We start from the raw sequence: 25,180 nt of genomic DNA, 5'->3' as shown, positions 1-25,180 counted from the left end.
CGTAACTAGTGATGAGTGAGCACTACCATGTTCGGGTGCTCAGTACTCGTAACTAGTGATGAGTGAGCACTACCATGCTCAGGTGCTCAGTACTCGTAACTAGTGATGAGTGAGCACTACCATGCTCGTGTGCTCAGTACTCGTAACTAGTGATGAGCGAGCACTACCATGTTCGGGTGCTCAGTACTCGTAACTAGTGATGAGCAAGCACTACCATGCTCGGGTGCTCTGTACTCGTAACTAGTGATGAGCAAGCACTACCATGTTTGGGTGCTCTGTACTCGTAACTAGTGATGAGCAAGCACTACCATGCTCGGGTGCTCTGTACTCGTAACTAGTGATGAGCAAGCACTACCATGCTCGGGTGCTCTGTACTCGTAACTAGTGATGAGTGAGCACTACCATGTTCGGGTGCGCGGTACTCGTAACTAGTGATGAGCGAGCACTACCATGTTCGGGTGCTCAGTACTCGTAACTAGTGATGAGTGAGCACTACCATGCTCAGGTGCTCTGTACTCGTAACTAGTGATGAGTGAGCACTACCATGTTCGGGTGCTCAGTACTGGTAACTAGTGATGAGTGAGCACTACCATGCTCGGGTGCTCAGTACTTGTAACTAGTGATGAGTGGGCACTACCATGCTCAGGTGCTCCGTACTCATAATACATAAAGTATATTGGAAAATGGTCTAACCTTTTATTATTCTCTTTATCTGGAGATATCCTAATCTCTTTATAAAAAGAGCCCTGGTGAAATTGTTAAAGGGGTTATACTACTTTTACACCCCGCACCCCGCACCCCTGCTGATCAGCTGTTCTTATTGGTGGCCGTGGCAGCAGGCAGATGGAAATGCTCAGTTCTGGAGCTGCTCCGTCTCCTGGTTGACACTTTTCTACTATTATTACTATGTCTTGTATTATTCTATTGACAGTATTATATGTGAGGCTTTACTATGTGGATATTACTAGGATTACTGCATGGGCTCGATCCCCCCCATTGAAATCTATAAAGTATGGTATATTATAAGGTTTTACATCTAGACACTGTGATATAAAATTAGAGTTATATGAACAACCTCTAGATCCCATGCTGCAGGAAAAATGCATAAAATACAGAAATCTGTCTAAAAGTGACAGGTATGTGTCCAAGTCCAAGTCTCCAGCCAGACAGGTTCACATATCCTTACTGAATGGACCGTGACCTTATTTATGAAAGTAGCATTAATGTAAGGCCCCACGGTTTCTGGTAAAGCCATCCATGTGGCACTGCCTTGTGCTACTCTGACCTGAGGGTGAGCAATCCTCCGAGCAATGATCAAGTGAGTAATGACGATGAGATCCTACAGCAGCACGCGGCGACCACAGATGGCTGCAGGGCGCACGCAATTAAAGCCTTCTACACATGGCTGCACGGTTCACACATTTGCTCCGTAGGTGAAACCGATATAGATAAAGTCCTGCAAACAGTTATTAAGCAGGTTGTGTTGCAATTTTAGGTACGCAAAATCACACGAAGGGCTTGTGCAGACAACGTTTTTTCGGTCAGAGTGTTATCCATTAAAAAATTGGACCAATGTTATTCAATGAGGAAGGCACATGTCCGATTTTCTCCTTGGTCCAAGGAAAACAATCTTAAATGATATTGTAGCACCCCTGAAGCCATCAGGAGCTACAAGGTACTGCATCCTGTCAAAGATGCACGGCCTATCCCCAGGAACCTGGAAGAACAGCAAAACACATTTTAATCCCAGTTTTTCCCTTCCCCAAAGACTGATGACAGACTAGACTTGGACCCAACGGATGGCTACCCAGGGTTGGAGCCAATCCAGTCCACTAGACAATAACCAGAGAAGGAGGGGTCAGACAGTCAGACAGAGAGTTGGCGAGAGTAAGTGAAAGTGAGAGGAGACGGACGCACCGTACTGACGGGAGTGTGTGACGGTGACCTGATGGCCCAGGCGTGTGGTTGCCAGTGTAGTACGGTGGAATGCTTCCGGAACCATAGCACCGACGGGGTACAGAGCCATAGGTCAAGCAAACGCTCCAGGCAGACCTGATCAAATCTGCACAGTGAGGGGACCATCCAGGACCTCACTGACCATAAAGTCCGGGGGCATCAGCAGTGACGGGAGAACCAGGGACCGGAACAGAACACCGACCCTACAGGGTTCAAACTGCCCGCCGTACGGACTAAAGACTGAGAGACTACAAGGAGGGGACCCCAAGACGCTCCAAGCCAAGAGGGCCCACCAACTAGAGACAGGTGCAGGGGAAAGAAGCCACCAGGTCACCAAACCGGCACTGGGACTAAGGGGAGCAGTGGTAAAGACCAGCTTTTTTCCAGGTACCAGCCACCAAACCGCTGTGAGTAAAGGCCACGTTACACGCAACGACGTATCTAACGATATATTGTCGGGGTCACGGATTCCGTGACGCACATCCGTCATCGTTAGCGGCATCGTTGCGTGTGACAGCAACAAGCGAGTGTTAATGACTCGCCCACCCCAGGGCTATGGGACACCCGGTGCCGGGCCGGACTAGTCCGGTGGTAGTCAGTGGTGGCTGGGCCCGGCTCCGTGGCCCTGGTGGGTGTCAGTGGAATAAGTGGCTAGGTAAATAAAGTTTGTGTTCGTGACGCCACCTGTGGTATGCGGCTAATAAGCCGCCGCTGCTGTGTGAGGCCACCGGGATGATGTGATGGCAGCTATGGTGGTACTGCTCCCCACAGGTGGAGCAATGCCCGGGGCACTGTTGGTGCTTGTGAATGTCTATGCAGCGGAAATAACAGAGACCACTTCAAGGGTGCAGTTCAAGTTCTTTACTCACAGTTCTTGTCACAGCTGTAGGGACCCTCAGACTGCTGGGACCACTGTCAGGGACCTCCGCCGTTTCTGGGTGATTCAGAGAGTAAAAGCCGGTGCCCTCCTCTTAGTGTCTCTTTCTTCTGCTGTCTCCCTTAGCCTTGCCTTTGTTAGGGTGGACCTGGCTTGGCCTCCACTACAGCCTCCAGGCTGGGGGGTCACCTGTCGGCTGATTACCCCTTTTCTGAAGGTCTGCTATGGGTTCTGGCCCTGGGAGTTTACAACGTCCCTGGGCCTCGGTTTTTACCGTTTGGAGATGTTTTTGCACTCCTCCAGTCTCTAGGGACCGTCCCCTGTCGCAGCTTGGTCCCTCCACCGGTGTTACTGTGGAACAGGCCACCGCAGCCTGCAACTACCCGTGGCGCCTCTAGGCCCTCTCTTCGGTACCTATCAAGGACTGCTCGTGGTACCTCCAGGACTACCCGCGGCCCTGCGACTCCTTCTGTTCCTACGTGGTGTCACCTGGACCTCTGGGTCCCAGGGTCTTCACCAGGAAGCGTCTCCTTCAGATCCTCTGCTCCTGTCTGACTTGGAGCTTTCTTTCCTTCTTTCTTTCTTTCTCTTCTTTCTCCTCCTTGCCTGCCTCCAGCAGGCCTCCTCCTCCCTCCTTTCTCTCGTTCTTCTCCTCCATCTACATGCTGCTTCTCTCACTCCCTGAGGTAAACTGAAACTAACTTGACCTTCCTTTCTCTATCTGCTCTCTGGTCGCTCCTCCCACCTCCCCAGTTGCTAAGCTGCCACCCTATGGGAGCAGGGATGGGTCTTACAGCCCCTCTCAGCATGCAGCATGGGAGGGTTGCCTGCCACTTTCCCTGGTCCCAGTATGTACCTAACAATGGGTGTAGTGTGGATTTAACAGGGGACCGGAGTTCACTCTCTTCCTCTCCCAGAATGGGGCATCACACCGCTGGTGGGGTGCAATGACCTGTGGCGACGTAAGCCTCAGGGGCGCCACACTCCCCCACAGCAAATCCCAGCACGTCCTCGGGCTGAAAAACAACAAAAACATGTGGAAGAACTGCAAAACATTTTTGGTATGCAAAACATAAAACAATAAAACATTTCTTCCCTTTATGGGAGGCACATATCAGTGAACGTTGCGAACTTCTTATAAAGAAACTATGTGTGCACTTTCAGTTCATTGCACAGTTTGGGCACTTCCCCCATAATTCTGGTAGGGGGCACAACGGGTGCAACTATCTACATTTTCGGCTACAACAAGTCCAGTAGCCCGGCAGTTCGTTTCTTTCAATCAAACACTAATGGGACAAATCAACCAGCCATTAAGTCCAATGGCCTGGTTACATAGGACACATAAACAACATACCAGCCACTAAGTCCAGTGGCCTGGTAGGACATAACACATACACTTCCACCGGGGCCCACATTCCAGTTCAGTGGCCCGGTAGCACATAACATGGGGGGGTGACGTCTTCAAAAAGTATCAGGGGCAGTACAGCAGGAAAGGGTGTCATCTTCGAAAAGAATAAGGGGCAAAACACGAGGGACTTCTTCAAAAAGAATGAGGGGCTATGTACAGTTCAGCAACTCCTTACTTCTTTACTTCTTTACATGTAGGGATTCTTCTCCGGCTCCCCACCTGGCAGCAGGTAAACAGCGGTCAGCACAGTCTGCGTCTGCTGGTCTTGGCGGGCCGTGCCTGGCATGGCGGCGGCCTGTATTGGAGTCACTGCTGTGACTGATTCTTGACGGGCCGCACCTGGCGTGGCTGCGGCCTGGGCTTGGCGGGCCGCGTCTGCGGCGTGGATTAACGTCGCCGCTGCGGCGGGATCTTGCTTGTCCGAGCGGGGTATCGCTGCTGGGGCCTGAGCTGGCCGGGCTTGGCGTCGCTGCTGCGGTGTGGATGGGCGTCGCTCCGGCGGCGAAATCTTGGCGGGCCGCACCTGGCGTGGCTGCGGCCCGGATCGGCGTCGCCATGCCGGGCATCTCTCCAGGGACCGCGGGCATGGTAGCGGGGGTTGGGGCACTCGCGCCGGCAGGGGCATTAAATGACTCACCCCTCAGTAGCATCTCCGGTGTTCTGGCGGTCGCTGCTCCGCGCGTCGCTTGCTGGATCTGCTGCATCACCTCTGCCTGCAGCCTTTCACACCACTGGTCCATCTCCCAGCCCCACCAGTCAGCGGAGTCTAGCTCTGGATCGCTGCGTGTGGACGCCATTCTCTCTGCGTCTCCTTCTGCACGATCTCCCAGCAGCAGGCTCGTCGCTTCTTCTAGTAGCAGACTTTTGATGTTGCTCCGCAGCAGGCTGGTAACTTCCCGCTCCTTCATCCTGTCAGCCATCCTCCCGACCTCAGCCTTCAGCTCAGCGGGGGTCACAGGCCTGATCCAGGTAAGCTCTTCCTGGCCTCCGCTTACAGGAGGCATTTTCTCTCTCTGCTGGTCTGGCATTTTGACTTGTTCTGCCAGCCGGCCAGCTTTTCTAGGCGCCATTTCTTCTTCTTCCGCCTTCCATGGCGGGCACCGCTTCGCGCTCTTTTCTTGGACAAGGGGGCGGGGCTTCTCTTCGCACCCTTTCTTCTTAGACGCCCCCCTTCTTCCCGCTCTCAGCAGCGCTAATGGCGGCGGTTTCTCAGTAAAGTACACAGTCTGTCACACGGTTCTCCAGGCGCACAGTACCCGGTCAGACCAGGCACGAAATCCTGTTTGTGACGCCAAAAGTTGACTCGCCCACCCCAGGGCTATGGGACACCCGGTGCCGGGCCGGACTAGTCCGGTGGTAGTCAGTGGTGGCTGGGCCCGGCTCCGTGGCCCTGGTGGGTGTCAGTGGAATAAGTGGCTAGGTAAATAAAGTTTGTGTTCGTGACGCCACCTGTGGTATGCGGCTAATAAGCCGTCGCTGCTGTGTGAGGCCACCGGGATGATGTGATGGCAGCTATGGTGGTACTGCTCCCCACAGGTGGAGCAATGCCCGGGGCACTGTTGGTGCTTGTGAATGTCTATGCAGCGGAAATAACAGAGACCACTTCAAGGGTGCAGTTCAAGTTCTTTACTCACAGTTCTTGTCACAGCTGTAGGGACCCTCAGACTGCTGGGACCACTGTCAGGGACCTCCGCCGTTTCTGGGTGATTCAGAGAGTAAAAGCCGGTGCCCTCCTCTTAGTGTCTCTTTCTTCTGCTGTCTCCCTTAGCCTTGCCTTTGTTAGGGTGGACCTGGCTTGGCCTCCACTACAGCCTCCAGGCTGGGGGGTCACCTGTCGGCTGATTACCCCTTTTCTGAAGGTCTGCTATGGGTTCTGGCCCTGGGAGTTTACAACGTCCCTGGGCCTCGGTTTTTACCGTTTGGAGATGTTTTTGCACTCCTCCAGTCTCTAGGGACCGTCCCCTGTCGCAGCTTGGTCCCTCCACCGGTGTTACTGTGGAACAGGCCACCGCAGCCTGCAACTACCCGTGGCGCCTCTAGGCCCTCTCTTCGGTACCTATCAAGGACTGCTCGTGGTACCTCCAGGACTACCCGCGGCCCTGCGACTCCTTCTGTTCCTACGTGGTGTCACCTGGACCTCTGGGTCCCAGGGTCTTCACCAGGAAGCGTCTCCTTCAGTTCCTCTGCTCCTGTCTGACTTGGAGCTTTCTTTCCTTCTTTCTTTCTTTCTTTTCTTTCTCCTCCTTGCCTGCCTCCAGCAGGCCTCCTCCTCCCTCCTTTCTCTCGTTCTTCTCCTCCAACTACATGCTGCTTCTCTCACTCCCTGAGGTAAACTGAAACTAACTTGACCTTCCTTTCTCTATCTGCTCTCTGGTCGCTCCTCCCACCTCCCCAGTTGCTAAGCTACCACCCTATGGGAGCAGGGATGGGTCTTACAGCCCCTCTCAGCATGCAGCATGGGAGGGTTGCCTGCCACTTTCCCTGGTCCCAGTATGTACCTAACAATGGGTGTAGTGTGGATTTACCAGGGGACCGGAGTTCACTCTCTTCCTCTCCCAGAATGGGGCATCACACCGCTGGTGGGGTGCAATGACCTGTGGCGACGGAAGCCTCAGGGGCGCCACATTAACGATGGAAAATACTCATCAAATCTTCCATCGTTGACATGTCGTTCATTTTCAAAATATTGTTGATTGTAGAGGTCGCAGGTTGTTCGTCGTTCCCGAGGCAGCACACATCGCTACGTGTGACAACTCGGGAACGACAAACTACAGCTTACCTGGGCCGCCGGCATTGCGGAAGGAAGGAGGTGGGCGGGATGTTACAGCCGCTCATCTCCCCCCCCCGCTTCTATTGGGCAGCCGCTTAGTGACGCCGCACAAACCGCCCCCTTAGAAAGGAGGCGGTTCGCCGGACACAGCGACGTCGCTAGCCAGATAAGTCCGTGTGATGGGGCCTAGCGATCTTGTGCACCACGGGCAGCTATTTGCCCGTGACTCATAACCGACGGGGGCGGTTATGCTCGCTAGCGATTTCGCTGCATGTAACACCCCCTTAAAGAACCCAGTTACACTGTAATCCCTTGTGTGGCCTACCTTCTTTCCGCGCCTAACTCCATCACCTACCCCCTGGGGCCCTGGCCCTACTTGCAGAGGGCCCAACATCCAGGCTGCCACTAACACCAGCCCCAGCGGTGAGAAATTGTGCAGCGGCGGTTCCATCACTATAACCACAACGTGCAAGTGGTGTCACTATATAAACTCTATAAATATTCCCCTGTACATAATCCCCCTTTTAAAGCGACCCCCAGGGTCAGAGAACCGGGCAACGGCCACCCAGTGAACTGTTCCCCGTATATATATGGCCCGGGACTGAGTACCCCAAAACCCTGGGGTGGAACAATATCCAATTGCAGCCCAATTTTCATGGATTGACAGAATGGAAAAGGTGAGGAACCTCTCTTTTTTTCTCTCTCTCTTTTCTCGGCGAAAGGGAAGGGGACCCCTGTGTATAGGAAAGGGGGACATGGTGATCTCTGACCAAACCTACTGCTGCTCCCTGGGCTCCCTCACCATCCTAGATAGATTCCACACTTATGCGTCGAGCCGGATACCTGACCCTAGGCATCCCTAGTGCTGCACCCTAAACAAGTGGGATGAACTCTTCATCAACCCCAATAAATGTTAAAAGAAAACACAAGGAGGACACACATGGGGGAAAGCAGGAACTACTTATTCACAGATGACACAGGCAGGAGTTCAGCAACAATACCACATATGAGAGCAAGCCACCTGCTTGCAACCAGAGCTAGAATTAACTGAATATCACCAACAGCAGTACAAGGAAGAAGGGTGTATTTAAGCACCAAGATAATGCTGATGATCAGCAGCTGGGTGGAAGGCGAGCTTCTGCTTGGTCCTAAACTGGGGAGATGAAAATCCAGCAGGAAAGCTACCTATAACAATGTATACTAACAGTAGGAACAATAGAAAATCAGGGAAACGCTGTGACCTTCTATTGCCAGAAACCACATGACTATCTGTCACCCGAAACACAGCCGTGACACTCCATGTCTGCATTAGTACAGTAGAGTTTATTATCAGCATGGAGAAGGGGGTCATTATTAACTTGTGTATGGGGTCCTAGGAATTCTAGTTGTACCCCCAGATTCATATACTATTGATAGATTCATATGATTTCTCCACACCTTAGATTGGAAGCATGGCTGTTCCCTGCAATTTCCTGTTAGTTGAGTAGAAACGCGCAGAACCAAAAAAAGAGACACGTATGTCTTATAGGAAAAATATGGCTTATGGCTTACACACGTTGGAGGATTATGGGGTTTACATGTTCCCCTATTACCAAAGACACACAAGCAAAGAAAGAAGAATGCACAGCTGTTATGGTGTCTGTGAGTTGGGGGAATTGGGGATGAAACGGCTGTGTCCGGCCACTTCTCCTAACATTCATCATGTATGAACGAGCTCACTCATGGAAAACTGTTTTTGCAGCCAGCAACAGAAACTGTGACCCAGAAGCTATAGAGAGGAAATAGTGCAAAATCGTTAATAAAACCCAAATTTGGAAAATTATTCTTTCCCCCTAAATACAGTATATGCATTTAAGGAAATCGACGGACATACTTAGCCAGGCTAGCAAGAGTTAATCTCTGCTAGTTTTGTTAGTCTCTTTGATCATAGGTTGTAGGGAAGCTAATCACGTTCACTCCCCTCCTATATATGCTGCCTGGACTATTTCATTAATGCCAGCTATAGCTTACCTATACTGGTCTGGTGAGATGTTGTGATCCAGACTTTCTGGTGGTTGTTGTGCATTACTGCTGTGAGCGAATGTTGTCTTTTTATTGCTGCCTTACTGCTCTTGCTTTTCTCCTTAGTCTTTTACTATTTGTTCCTGTGACTTTGCAGTATGTCTGAGTTTTGCTTTTCCCCTGTCTGTCTTAATTAGTATTTTCATCACACTTCTGCTCCTTACTTTCCTGGGTGAGTGGGAGGTAACAGATTAGATCTGGTGAGGAGAACAGTAAAGCATGGGCCTCCAGTGTCTCCACCTTCAGGGGTAATCCTGAGGTCAGGGTTAGCCTTGGGTTCCCTAGCGTGAGGGACAATATTGGAGCCCCCTGTCCCTCACTAACCTGCAGTGACATCGTGACACTTATCCAAAAAAGAAAAGTCCACAGCACCTTGGTTAAAAAACGTATGTGCCTGTGCAACAGCACAATCAGCACCTCAGGAGCGCAGGTCCATGATCATGGGATCACTTGAAATAACATGCCAATAACAAGGATGACAGCGTTCCTCTGGGTGAAAAAACATGCAATTCTTTATTCCATCAGTTGTGTAACAGCAACATTTCGACCTGGTGGTCTTTATCAAGCATTATCAAGCTTGATAAAGACCACCAGGTCGAAACATCGTGACACTAGGGGTACTTTACACGTTGCGACATCGCTAGCATCGGCTAGCGATGCCGAGCGCAATAGTACTCGCCCCCGTCGCACATGCGATATGTGATGATTGCTGCCGTAGCGAACATTATCGCTACGGCAGCGTTACACGCACATACCTGCTCGACGACATCGCTGTGACTGCCGAACAATCCCTCCCTCAAGGGGGAGGTGTGTTAGGCGTCACTGCAACGTCACTAATCGGCCGGCCAATAGAAGCGGAGGGGCGGAGATGAGCGGGACATAACATCCCGCCCACCTTCTCCCTTCCGCATTGCCGTCGGGACGCAGGTAAGGAGATGTTTGTCGCTCCTGCAGGTTTACACACAGCGATATGTGGTGCTGCAGGAGCGACAAACAACGGCGTACCTGCGGTCGACCTGACATTATGAAAATGTACGACGCTACACAGATCACCGATTTTCGACGCTTTTGCGATCGTTTATCAGCGCATCTAGGATTTACACGTTGCGATGTCGTTACCGGCGCTGGATGTGCGTCACTAAAGACGTGACTCCGACGATATTTCGGAAGCGATGTCGCAACGTGTAAAGCACCCCTAAGTCCATCAAGTTCAACCTATAACCTAACATGTTAATCCAGAAAACAAAAGGCACAAACCTTATGGGGCAGACACTAATAACTCCATATTAAGGGAAAAATTCCCTCCAGACTCCACTTACGGCAATCAGACTAGTTCCCTGGATCAACATCCCATAATAAAATCTAGCATCAATAACCCATAATGTTATATTTTTCATGAAAGGCATCCAGGCTTTTCATGAATTTTAGTAGTGAATCAACCATTACAATATCATGTGACAGAGACTTCCATAGGCTCACTGCTCTTACAGTAAAGAATCTGCATCTGTGATTATGATTAAACCTTCTTTCCTCCAGATGTAGAGGATGGAATCTTTTCCTTGTCGCAGGGCTAGGTGTAAAAGCATCACAATACTATTCCATGACAAGACTATGCAGCTCTTTGCACACTACGACATCGCAGCTGCGATGTCGGTGGGGTCAAATTGAAAGTGACGCACATCCGGCGTCGCTTTCGACATCGTAGTGTGTAAATCGTTATAACTACGATTACCGAGCGCAAAAGCGTCGGTATCGTATGATCGGTGTAGCATCGGTCATTTTCATTGTTTTGGCTGCAGCGACGGTACGATGTTGTTCCTCGATCCTGCGGCAGCGCACATCGCTGTGTATGAAGCCGCAGGAGCGAGGAACATCATCTTACCTGCGTCCCGTCTGCAATGCGGAAGGAAGGAGGTGGGTGGGATGTTTATGCCCCGCTCATCTCCGTCCCTCCGCTTCTATTGTTGGCCGCCTGCCGTGTGACGTCGCTGTGACGCCGCATGACCCGCCCCCTTAGTAAGGAGGCAGTTTGCCAGCCAGAGCGACGTCGCAGGGCAGGTAAGTGCGTGTGAAGCTGCCGTAGCGATAATGTTCGCTATGGCAGGTATTACCATGATATCGCAGCTGCGACGGGGGAGGGGACTATCGCGCTCGGCATCGCTACTATCGGCTTGCGATGTCGTAGTGTGCAAAGGGCCCCTATGAACAAGCATTTTCTATAAAGACACTGAACCGGGAAGTAATTTTGCAAGCTATGAGCTTGGAAAACCTGCAGAATTGTTCATGCAGTACTGGATGTAGCTTACATTGTGGATGTCGGAAGCTACCTGTGTGCAGGGTAATAGAAGGTACCTTGTTTTAGCAATCACACCGGACTGCTGCTGAGTGTGGATGATTTTGGCCAGCTGTCTCTGTAAGGCCATGTCTTTACCATGCGCCTGTCTGATGAACGGATGCTCCAGCAGATGGATGACTGATGGCCTCTTTTCAAAATCCTTAATAAGACACCTAGAAGGAGATATGAGAACAATTATACAGCCATATGTTTCTGGATATTAATGTTCATGGCAACCTCACCTGCCTTACTGCAAGGTTAATCCAAGTGACGGTCTAAAGAGAAGAGCAATTATTCACTCAAATATCAAATAGTATATTAAAAGTTAATCTCTGGCTGTATAGTGTTATAAAGAAGCAAACCGTGCTGTATACACCTTCAACCGGTCCACCGCTGTATTTTGGTGTCTGGCATTGGCTGCATGGCCAAATTTCCTGCCTGCCTAACCAGCCCTGTATAACGCCATTAAAAACACTTATAAACCTCGCTGTTCCTATGTTAATTAGAGCCTTTGACTAGTCAATGGGGCGTTAGTTCCCTAGACAAGTCGGCCCTTTTTCCATGTTATTACACCCCTGTGATAACATGACTTCCACAGGCTGACGTCAGTGCCAGCTTGGTTGAGCCTAGTATGTACGGGCTCCTGCCCGGTTAGTGGGCCTGACCGGCTTGACTGGTGGGCATGGCCGGCTTGGTTGGGGGCGTAGCGATGTTTCTTCCTGTCCACTATAATCATGCAAGGGCTTGGCCCCCCCAACCCTACACTCCCACCCATCTGGGAGTCTTAACCCCAGACCCCAACTTCTATTATAATCAACTTTATGCCCACGTGGACTTAGAGAAAGAATATTTATAGGCTCTGGAAATGTCGGGCTGGAAACATCAGGCTGCATTTTGAACATGCCCCATCACATAACAATTTACATCATACTGGGCAGGAGCCTGTACACTCTAGTATCTACCCTGCCAGCTCCTGGAAATCTCGCGCATGTACATGGCTCAATTCGGTGCTTCAGAAGCAGTGTGGACACTTCCTGGCTTCATTAGGCGCACTGCGCATGACCGGAGGTTGAGAAGACGGCTCACATACACAACTTCTGAACTTCCGGTCATGCGCAGTGCGCGTCTGTGAACCCAGAAAGCGTACACTTGGCTTCTGAGGCGCACTGTCGCTGCTGCAATGAGCCGCGAGCATGCACAAAATTTCCAGGAGCTGGCGGTGACAGCTATATGAGAGTGAGAAACACTTCTAGTAAAGTCAAGGTGTAGCCATACAAATTGGATGAAAATCGATTCACCATATATTATACATAGGGCCTGTTAGGTTGCCGGGGTTAATGTCTGGGACCGTTACCATTACCAGGACCTATGAACTCTCTGCTCTGGACTGGAGTGCTGACTACATTTGTGCAATGAGTCTAGCTACAAATTGATGTGAGAACACTTGCATTCAGCACTGGACAGCTCCGACATGTTATAAGGAAATTGCACTGATTGATAAATGCAATGTACAATGATTGATAAATGGGACAGGGGTATCATATTCTTTATTTATTTATTTAGACAGCGCTCTTTAGAGCCCATTTCTTTGGATTAGAGGAGGATTCTAGTATTTGGCCCCTTATCAATCAATACATTTTCACCTCTCCCATTGACAGGGGATAACTTTTATGTCTGCAGCAACCCTTTTAATATGAAATAAGTTTGTATTATTTAAGAAGAATGTTACAAAAGCTTTACACACAAGTATACCCCAATGCAGGGTTGGACTGGCCCACAGGACAGCAGGAGAATCCTCCGGTGGGCCCTTTTGCAGTAGTACATCACTTACCTCCCCCTTTCCCCAACATAATCACTAGTTGGCACAATATCCTTGTTTCACTTTGTAGAAATAAAGGAAGCATCTCATTTATTTACAAACTACCCAGTATATTAGTTTATAGAAGCATAGGTAAATTTATGAATGTAATATTTCTAACTGATCAGTGGACCCTCAGAGTCAATGTTACTGGTAGGCCTCTGCTGCCCCAGTCTTACACTGCCCCAATGCGCCAATATAACCTGTATTTCAAAACGTTCTGTGTTAAGTATTCAACTAAAGGCCCCTTTACACGCAACGACATCGCCAACGAGATGTCATTGGGGTCATGGAATTCGTCACGCACATCCGGCCTCGTTAGCGACGTCGTTGCGTGTGACACGTACGAACAACCGCTAACGATCACAAATACGCACCTAATCGTTGATCGTTGACACGTCGTTCATTTTCATAATATCGTTGCTCGTTCTGGACGCAGATTGTTCGTCGCTCCTGAGGCAGCACACATCGCTATGTGTGACACCCCAGGAACGACGAACAACACCGTACCTGCATCCTCCAGCAACGAGGTGGGCGTGACTTTCCTTCGGCTGCTCTCCGCCCCTCCGCTTCTATTGGCCACCTGCCGTGTGACGTCGCTGTGACGCCGCACGAACCGCCCCCTTAGAAAGGAGGCTGTTCACCGCTCACAGCGATGTCGCTAGGCAGGTAAGTATAGTGTGACGGGTACTAGCGATATTGTGCGCCACGGGCAACGATTTGCCCGTGACGCACAAACGACGGGGGCGGGTGCTTTCACAAGCGACATCGCTAGCGTTGTCGCTGCGTGTAAAGCCCCCTTTACAGTTTTCTTCATCATGATATAGTATGTGTTAAAGGGGTTGTCCACTGCTAGGACATCCCCTTCTGATGACACATGTTTCCCCTAGGTAAAATAATAAAGCTTATACTAATCCTTCCATCGGTGTCTAGGTTCATGGTGCTGGGGCTCATGTGGGGTCGTGACATCACGCGAGCCGCTCGTCCAATCAGCGCTAGCTTCTATCTCCTCACCCTCAGACCAAACGAGTTACTCAACAGGAAGTGAGCACTGCAGCATCGCTAACTTCCTGTTGATTGCTCGTTTGGTACGAAGGCGCTGAATGGACGTGGGGCTTGCATGACTTCACAACCCCACGTGGGCCCGGAAGCACAAGCCTGTACTCATCCGTAAGGGAGCTGATACGAGAGGTTAGTATAGGCTTTATTGTTTTACCTGGGGGAAACATGTGGAATCAGAAGGGGTTGTCTTAGTAGTGGCTAACCCCTTTAATTACAAAATTGCTACATCTGTATATTAAAAGCTTTAATTAATGGACCATAATTTTTTATTTAGGAAAGGCTTTCTTGGATAACATTGGAAATATGTGTGTTCTATATTAGAAGATATGTGGTGGCACCCCTGAAACTGTACAGGAGCAGGAAAACTTGCCGTTTTTACACAGACACTTGAGAATGATCACAATTTTTGAATCAATTATTTCAAAGACTTATTTGTTTACTGGATATTTCTTATTTTTAGTACATTCACAATTAATTATCATAATTATGGGTCCAAAAACAAAAATGGTGTAATATATTTATTATGTATTTCACATAAATATACTCTACATTAATCAATTCACCTTTCAACAATATACATCATTATTGCACTTAGGGGTATTTTCAATAGCATTTATTACATCTTCACACATTTCTTCACTATTTCCTATAACGCACCTTTTTAACACACTCTCACTTACCACACTAAAATTTATCTTACAATATCACGACCCATTTAATTTTCAGTTTAATATGGATAAACATTTAGAATGCGAACCACTAATACACCTTATTTCTAAATACGGAGGAGCGCATTATCTACATGCTCCATTCACTGACCTCCGCTTGCCGCCGGCAAATAGACACGCTGGCATTCCTTGGCGTCTGTTACTATGACGACGCGGTTTGTTATGCGTCTCGTGACCGACGGGAGTGGGTCACATGTAGTGAAGGCTGTCATGTGATAGATGCGCCGAGAACTCTGGGACCGGAAATAACATATGTTGGTATCACGAGCGGTAATTTTAAACCAGAAAGGGGATTAAAGGGCCATCAACTTCACTCCCCTTCAGCACCCCTTGAGGAAAATAACGCTTGAAACGCGCGTCGGGGCATAGCGGCACACATGACACCATTGACCAATTCAAAGGTATATTAAAGGGCCATCAACTTCACTCCCCTTCAGCACCCCCTGAGGAAAATAATGCTTGAAACGCGCGTCGGGGCATAGCGGCACGCATGACACCATTGACCAATTCAAAGGTATATTAAAGGGCCATCAACTTCACTCCCCTTCAGCACCCCTTGAGGAAAATAACGCTTGAAACGCGCGTCGGGGCATAGCGGCACACATGACACCATTGACCAATTCAAAGGTATATTAAAGGGCCATCAACTTCACTCCCCTTCAGCACCCCCTGAGGAAAATAATGCTTGAAACGCGCGTCGGGGCATAGCGGCACGCATGACACCATTGACCAATTCAAAGGTATATTAAAGGGCCATCAACTTCACTCCCCTTCAGCACCCCCTGAGGAAAATAATGCTTGAAACGCGCGTCGGGGCATAGCGGCACGCATGACACCATTGACCAATTCAAAGGTATATTAAATTTCTAACCTATATTGCACAGCACAAGCACTTTACAGCAATAAGGCACATCATTTACATATCATTTATACCTTTTATCTAATACAGAGGTCCCCAACTCCAGTCCTCAAGGCCCACCAACAGTGCAGGTTTTTGGGATTTCCTTAGTATTGCACAGGTGTTAATGTAATTACCTGCCCAGGTGCTGGTTCCAACAGCAGTGCAATGCTAAGGAAATCCTGAAAACATGCACTGTTGGTGGGCCTTGAGGACTGGAGTTGGGGAACCCTGATTTAATATAAATATATATATATATATATATATATATATATATATATATACATATATATATATACATATATACATATATATATATATATATATATATATATATATATATATATATATACATATATATATATATATATATATATATATATAAAACTACATATGGTATTGCACTTGGCACTTCATTATTTTTTTGTTATATAGAATCAATTGATAATCATATATAATTGGTCATTGCACTGAGCAGTTTTATGACCTGACAAACCGCTATATTGGGAATTTGATCCAGTCCTATAGTATTATTTATAAATATGTAATGTTATTTTAAACAAATTTAAATAAAATTAATATTTTATCATGAAATGATTGCATTGGTTTACATTTTAAAGGTTTTTTGATATTCATGACTTGTTAATGGTGATTTTATACAGAATATTTTGGTCTCCAAAATTAGCAATGAGATTTAAACTTTTTTACATTTTTTTAAATGTTTCTTCAACGTCCCAAATGATATGCCTGAGCTTCTATGACTTGACACGAGACAGTATATGCAGAATACAAATATTACTATGTATTGAGAAGCCATATTTGGCAGAAATATAAAAGGTGATATTAAAATATCAATGAGCAGAAATAGAACGGTACGTGCTAGTATAAACATGAATGTTGCACATAGAGGTGGTTCATCATTTGATACAACTCATTGTATAATTACAGTATAGTATATGTGGGTTTTCGGTTGGAGGGCAGGTAAACTGAGAACTGTTAATCTACAGCAGCAGACACAGACGAAGACAACATTTCAGCTTTGTTACATTTGTATCAAGAAAAACAATATAGTTATTATATCACAGAGGTGGATACATTGAATTCAGTTCTTTCATTGGTTAAGAGTACATATCGTCATGTATAGAAGCGATGATTCAGCCTCACCTTGATTTGAATGGTTTAATTCTAGCTCAGCTTCCTAAAGTCATCTTATGTCTGGTCCACCGCTGATGCAGGATAGACCATACGAGCTGAAATCCAGGAATCTGATCCTTAATAAGATGTCCCCACCAAACTGCTTATCACCGTGCACAGGTGGTTCAGAGCCTCACTGCCGGATCCTTCTTTGTGCCTTCATCAAATTGAACCATTGTTCACTAAATCATGTCCGTGCTTTGTGTACAGAGGGCTTACCCTCCTATTAGGTCACATTCATCACTCTTCTGGGATTGTCGTGGGACTTTGTATAAATTATGTTAAATCTTCAAGGGTGTTTTGAGGGTTAATGAAGTGGTGAAAAGGGTGTGTGTATTTTAGTTCAAACAAAGGATTTTTTTCGGTGTTTGTGTTTTATTTTTTTTTGTTTTGACTAAGGTTGTAGCCACGTCAGCGGTATTTTGCCGCAAAACCGGATTCGTTACAAATTCGTTTCAGTTCAATTCATTTCCAATGGAATCGCGGCAAGATGCTTTCACATGCAGTGGCGTGCGTCATACACCACTGCATGTGACCGCATGTTGCCGCGATTCCATTGGAAATGAATTGAACTGAAACGAATTTGTAACGGATCCGGTTTTGCGGGAATATACCACTGATGTGAGGTGAGCCTTACAGAGTTAGTAATAGGGGTATCTCATACACACCTCCCCATTACTAATCTAGAAGTTGATGACAGCTCTGATTTTTGATAAATCCCAGCTGTCATTAATCCCTTATTTTACCCCAACCTCCACCACAGCAGGGCAATCAGGAGGAACTGGGTAAAGCCCAGAATTGTCGCATCTAATGGATATGACAATTCTGGGCAGCTGCGGGCTGGTATTTTAGGCTGTAACAAAGCTGTAACAAAACTGACTTGTAATTTATATTAGTCTGTATGTGTATAATACTGTCACAAGGATACCATGAAAGAGTGTGGTCCCCCTTATTTCAAGTGTCAGGAGAGCGCAGGGCTACACATACACTTGCAGAGGTTAACACTGCTGGCTGTGTAGATTCTCCTTAATATGGTGCTGCAAGGGTTAAGCAGTTTGTTTTGTCTCCTAATTCAGAATAAAAAGCTCTGTTTCAGCTGTTCTGAGTTTTCCATTCACCTCTGCTATAAATTTTCTCCTCTCAGCTCAGGGAGTTGCCAGTGATAGCTTTGCTGTTCCTAGGCCTCAGGAGTGGACTTGTGAGCTGAGGACAAACAAGTTGTTTTTGGAGCTATGACCGGAGAGTGCGAAAGTTGTGTGTTGTTTTCCCATCCTTTAATCCCATTTCAGTTTGCCACACTAATCCACTCCCTTTATTGCATCCTGTAGTTTGGTGTGCCCCATTCCATTGCTGTTTCTTTTACCCCTGTCTGTCTTCTATTCTCTGTGTCTTTAACCTAGAGAGCGAGACTAGCATTCCTGCTGCCCTGCACATTAGTCAGGGCCATGCTAAGGAAAAGACAGGGATAGGAACATGACTGCCACACAGGGTGAAAGAAACCATCTAGGGATGTCAGGGTTGATTAGGGTAAGTGTCAGGGGTTGTCCTTCCCTTTCTTTCACTAGTGACAGTGTATCCCTTCTCCCGTCTTGCCTTTTGCCGACCAGGCCCCTTGGTGGAGTGTGACAAACAGGAGCTGCCCTGGAGTCGTACCTGGTGTATCATCAGACAAGTCCATCCTCACCATCAGAGCTCTGGTGAAGACTGAGTAAGCACTTAGGGGTACTTCTCACATAGCGAGATCGCTGCTGAGACACAGGTTTTGTGACGTACAAGTGACCTCATTAGCGATCTCGCTGTGTGTGACACTAAGCAGCGACCTGGCCCCTGCTGTGAAATTGCTGATCGTTACACACTGCTCTGGCTCATTTTTTGCTCATTGCTCTCCCGCTGTGAAGCACACATTGCTGTGTTTGACAGCGCGAGAGCAACGATCTGAATGTGCAGGGAGCAGGGAGCCGGCGTCTAGAAGCTGCGGACGCTGTTAACCAAGGTACACATCAGGTAACTAAGCGAAGCGCTTTGCTTGGTTACCCAATATTTACCTTGGTTACTAGTGTACGCCGCTCTCAGGCTGCCAGTACTGGCTCCCTGCGCACGTAGCCAGAGTACACATTGGGTAACTAAGCGAAGCACTTTGCTTAGTAACCCGATGTGTACCGTGGCTACGAGTGCAGGGAGCCAGCGCTAAGCGGTGTGCGCTGGTAACCAGGGTAAATATTAGGTAACCAAGCAAAGCATTTTGCTTAGTTACCCGATATTTACCTTGGTTACCAAGCGCAGCATCGTTTCCACGAGTTGCTGCTGACTCACCAGCGACCATGTAGCGACGCACCAATGATCCTGACCAGGTCATATCGTGGTCAGAATCGCTGGTACGTCGTTTAGTGAGACGGTACCCTTAGTCTTTCTCCTCTCAGGGTAAGCCTGGTTCTGGAAACAGTGGGCCTACGTCCCTCTCTTCCCTCCTTCACTGTACCAAGACAAACACTATCTCTTCCTATGTGACAGAGGACCTTTTTTCGTCCCCTCTAAGCACCAGGGCCTGGGTGTGACTGCAAACTTGGCATATCTTAATAATATGACCCTGCATTAAACTTTTCTGCCAGGGAGTATTGTACCAAGGCCAGAAACCAGCACACTAGGGGCCGACTTGACAAATTTAGATGCCGTGTGCTCCGCGATGATAACATTGTGGAGAAGGCTCCTCTTGTTTCCTTGAAAATAGCTGTTATATAAGTAGTAAATCAAGCGGAATCCAATTGGCCGCTATTTATTTACAAAGAGCCGGGCATATATTCTCGGCAAACAGAATTTTTTACAAGCCGATAATAAGCCATATGGCTGAAGTCATAAATGTAGACAGAGGTACAAAAGCGTTATCACGGGCAAACTCAAGCAGCTTGTATTCATTTATTTACGCTCATTGTAAATCTATCCACACCGGCTCCTCTCCTCTTACATTGCTCAGATCCATCTTTTTAAAAACTTGAGGAGGAGCAAGGTTTCAGTCTTCTTAATAGTATTTGTAAAGTGTGCTAACAATAAATTAGGTTCCAGAAGGGAGAGACTGTGATTAAAAATAGAGATGAAGGAGGCTGGTTATTAAAGTGTAATATATAGTGGCAAAATACTAGCATCGCCGTCCGCTCTGTGTTTACCCATGGATCTTTTTTGAGACTTAAGATTTTTGCCTACACTACGATTATTCTAAGGGAATTTGTCGCTAAGTTTTTGCCACCTAATATGAAAGCAGATTGATGCACGGGCAGAGATAATGATTCCAGCGATCTGTCACTTACTGTGCTGCTTTACACGGTACGACCGATTGTGCGATTTCACAATCGATCGTACCCGCCCCCGTCCTTTTTGCGTCACGGGCAAATCGCTGCCCGTGTCGCACAAAGTTAGTAACCCCCGTCACACATACTTACCTCTCGTGCGACCTCGCTGTGGGCGGCGAACGTCCACTTCCTGGAGTGGGAGGGACGTTCGGCGTCACAGCGATGTCACACGGCCGCCGGCCAATAGAAGCGGAGGGGCGGAGATGAGCGGGACGTAAACATCCCGCCCACCTCCTTCCTTCCACATAGAGCCGGCGGCGGCCGCGGGAGGCAGGTGAGCTGCTGCTCATCGTTCCCGTGGTGTCACCCGGAGCGGCGTGTGCTACCATTGAAACGATGGTCAACTAAATTAAACGATATTATGGAACCTAGCGAGCAGTACCCGACTCACGATTTGTGAGCGATACTGCGTCGCTAGGAGGTGTCACACAGGCCGGCATCGCCAGCGATGCCGGATGTGCGTCACAAAAACCGTGACCCCAACGATCTATCGCACGATAGATTGTCTGGTGTAAAGCATCCTTTACTGTGCTGCTTGCTGTTAGATTGATAAAATCATTGTTTTACTACCAGAAGATTATCAATAGTGGACTAATACACCTGCTGTCATGTAGTAAAAACACACCCCAACACTAAGGGGTACTTTGCACACTACGACATCGCAAGCCGATGCTGCGATGCCGAGTGCGATAGTCCCCGCCCCCGTCGCAGCTGCGATATGTGATGATAGCTGGTGTAGCGAAAATTATCGCTACGCCAGCTTCACATGCACTCACCTTGCCCTGCAACGTCGCTCTGGCCGGCGACCCGCCTCCTTATCAAGGGGCGGGCCGTGCGGCATCATAGCGACGTCACACGGCAGGCGGCCAATAGAAGCGGAGGGGCGGAGATGAGCGGGACGTAAACATCCCGCCCACCTCCTTCCTTCCTTCCGCATAGCCGACAGGAGCCGCGGTGAAGGAGGTAAGAGATGTTCCTCGCTCCTGCGACTTCACACACAGCGATGTGTGCTGCCGCAGGAACGAGGAACAACATCGGACCGTTGCAGCAAGGTAATTATGGTTTTCGCCGACGCTACACTGATGATATGATTACGACGCTTTTGCGCTCGTTAATCGTATCATCTAGGCTTTACAGACTACGATGTCGAGAGCGACGCCGGAAGTGCGTCACTTTCGACATGACCCCACCGACATCGCACCTGCGATGTCGTAGTGTGCAAAGTACCCCTAATTGTCAACTTTCTGCCTATGCACAGTGTACACAGACTTCTGCCAATCAGTGGTTACTGAGCTTGGCAGTCAGAGAAAAGCTAGATCTGCGGCAGATAAAACAGTGATTTTATCAAAACTCTAGCAACCAGTAAAGTAAGTGTGTTGCGCCCCTGAATACATCAGGGTGCCACAGGGAACTGCATCCTTACCCAGGGTGTAGGGCCTACCCCCATGGTTCCAGGTACCCAAGAAACCAATGTCTCGCTCCCATCTGCACCACAACCCAATCACCTCACAGCAGTCACTGCCAGACACACCAGGGGGTTGGGATAACTGGAAATGGGTCGGCCACTGGGGAACTGGGTAGACTGTGAGAGGGAGACTGAGGGGGTGGAGAAGTAGGCTCCAAAGAGAGAGGAGCTGAGAGAGTGAGCTCCTGGGGAGCTAGGGACACTGGTTGGGTCGCAAGCGGTGATCCGGGTCCAGAGGAGTCGGGGACCGGTAGCAGGGACATTGGACAAGGGTGTGACGAACGTAGTCTTGGAGGACTGTCGGCACCAGAAGGCCCAAAAGAACTGACCGGTACCGAGCACGACGGGGTACAGGACCCTAGGTCATGAGCCGATTCAACGTCCTGACAATTTATCTGAAAGGGAGAGGATCTTCAAGGACTTCCCTTCGAGCTCAGAAGTTGAGGGCTTCAGCACAACGAGGGGGACATGGGTGTATCCAGACACAGTAACCCACTAAAGTACCACGTGCCAGCCCTCCAGAGCACGGCTACACAACACATAGTGAGCAGGGCCCCCAACAGCTTCAAGCCACGGGGACCACCAACGGACCATAACTTGTGCACGGAGATGGGCTCCGGATCCCTAAGTGACATCAGTGGCACCGGGTACTTGGACGGACTCGCGGCAGCTGTACACAGAGACTTTGGTTTACCTACAGCGTATGTGACTCCTTTCTAAACCTCATCCAGCACCACAACTACCCACAGTGAGTACCCTGGTCCCCTGCACCCTGTCCTCCCAAATAACTACCAACCCTGTGAGTCCAGGGCCTTCCCTACCTGCGGAGGGACTGACACCTTGCTGCTTCTTACCATCTGCCCCGGTACTCCTTCAGCAGCGGCGGTACTCCCATTACCGCAACCCACAGGTGGCATCACGAACTTATCCCCTGTAAATATCCCCTTTTTACGGATCAAAGTGTCCGCCAAGCCGGCTACGGACCCCCTCAAGCCACGATCCTGGATCCGGACAGCCCGACTAACACCGGGGCGGTACAAGTGACATATCAATGGATTCAGTGGCTCTGCCCCTACAACATGCTCCTCTCAGATGGGGTAGCAAAACCCTGGTGACAGATTCCCTTTAAGCAGAATCCTAGATTGCAGTTTTTAAAGGGGTTGTCCACTACTTTATTTTATTGTATTAATGAACCCATGCTTCTCGTTAAAGAAAAAAAACAGATACTCACTAGTGATGGGCGAGCACTAAAATTCTCGGGTGCTCGTTTCTCAATTCGAGCTAATCCGAAACTCGTACAAGCTCGATGCAAGTAACAAAGCATTATGGGAAGTCAGTGATGATTGGTCAGTTTTTGTCTCAGCCCACATACAGACAGTTATAAACAGAGCATTTTTAGCGGGAGGGCGGTTTTTTTTTTCGAGGGGCGGGGGTCTCACACTACGTCTGGGAACGTTGTTTTATCCCCCAGGAGACCCAGAAACTGTGAATCTCTTCCCATGGGGTGCCTGCACAAGCAAACCTGTGCGTTGTGGTTGTTGTTTCTTGGACAAAATCTCTGAGCACCCTTGATACTCGACTGAGCACCGTAAGTACCCGAGCACGCTTGATCATAACTAATATTCACCAATCAGACCCCCAGACATCCTCCACATCCGCTGATCATATCCCCCTGATCTGCTTTTTTCATCTTCCAGCAGGTGACATCACATAACCACTGCAGCCAATCAGTGGTCAATCAGTGCACATGACCCTACAGCATACCCTAAAACTAAAAATTCAATAAACATAAATGCAGAGTAACCTAGACTCCTAAAGGGCGCTTTACACGCTACAATATATCTTACGATGTGTCGGCGGGGTCACGTCGTAAGTGACGCACATCCGGCATCGTAAGTTACTTTGTAGCATGTAACAGCTACGTGCGATTGCGATTGAACGGTAAAACGTTCATCGCACGCACGTCGTTCAATTATTCCTAAAATTGAACGTCAGGTTGTTCCTCGTACCCGGGGTAGCACACATCGCTGTGTGTGACACCCCGGGAACGATGAACAGATCTTACCTGCGTCCCGCCGGCTATACGGAAGGAAGGAGGTGGGCGGGATGTTTACGTCCCGCTCATCTCCGCCCCTCCGCTTCTATTGGGCGGCTGCCGCGTGACGTCGATGTGACGCCAAACGTCCCTCCCACTCCAGGAAGTGGATGTTCGCCGCCCACATCAAGGTCGTATAGAAGGTAAGTACGTGTGACGGGTGGGTTACTCGTTTGTGTGACACGTTCAACAAATTGAACGCGCCGCACATACGATGGGGGCGGGTACATATGCTGGATCGTATGGTGTAAAGCAGGCTTTAAATTAACAGAGAGCCCAGACCAAACAAAACCTATGAAGAAATACAGATCGCAAACCCCATAAAAATATACAAACCCCTATCCAGGCTCTGTACTGATCCAATCAAGGACCCCCCTATCCTTCCCCCCCACCCCAAATAAATATGGTCTTCAGATTAGATAACTAAATGTTACAGATTACAAGACAAACTCCCCAAAAAATGCAGACCCCCTAAAATCTACAGAATTCAGAACAGATCTCCTTCCGAAAAAAAACAATCCCAGAACAGACCTCCTGAATAAATATGCACCCTAGACAAGACCCTCTATAAAATACGGACCAGACCATACCACCTTGCCTAAAGATGATATTCTTCCTGGTTTATAGACCTTACATCAGACTTTTGTTTACAGACCCGACATCAGACCCATCTTTAGTTATAAATCACTGGCCAGAGGCTAAAGGGTGCTTTACACGCTGCGACATCGCTAACGATTTATCGTCGGGGTCACGGTGTTTGTGACGCACATCCAGCATCATTAGCGGCATTGCAGCATGTGACACATACAAGTGACATACAACGATCGCAAAAGTGGTACAAAGCGTTGGTTTTGGAGAGGTTGTCCAAAAACCAACGATCGTTGTCTGGTGAGTAACGAGGTTGTTTGTCGTTCCTGCGGCACCACACATCGCTATGTGTGACATCGCAGAAGCGACAAACATCACCTTACCTGCATCCACCGGCAATGCGGAAGGAAGGAGGTGGGCGGGATGTTACATCCCGCTCATCTCCGCCCCTCCGCTTCTATTGGACGGCTGCCGTGTGATGTCGCTGTGACGCTGCACGAACCGCCCCCTTAGAACGGAGGCGGTTCGCCGGCCAGAGCGA

General features: G+C 48.7%; 1 protein-coding gene across 1 annotated transcript in view; it reads right to left on the bottom strand.

Moving 5' to 3' along the window:
- MYO3B (myosin IIIB) overlaps positions 1 to 25,180 on the bottom strand; it is a 544,035-nt gene that overhangs the window by 314,840 nt on the left and 204,015 nt on the right. Inside the window, 1 exon segment of the mRNA XM_075319688.1 lies at positions 11,425 to 11,580. Coding sequence (XP_075175803.1) covers positions 11,425 to 11,580 — 156 coding nt within the window.

The sequence above is a fragment of the Anomaloglossus baeobatrachus genome, chromosome 7, assembly GCF_048569485.1.
Source record: "Anomaloglossus baeobatrachus isolate aAnoBae1 chromosome 7, aAnoBae1.hap1, whole genome shotgun sequence".
Taxonomy (NCBI): domain Eukaryota; kingdom Metazoa; phylum Chordata; class Amphibia; order Anura; family Aromobatidae; genus Anomaloglossus; species Anomaloglossus baeobatrachus.
Note: the sequence above shows the minus strand (reverse complement) of the source record. Positions and strands in the feature narration are given on the sequence as shown.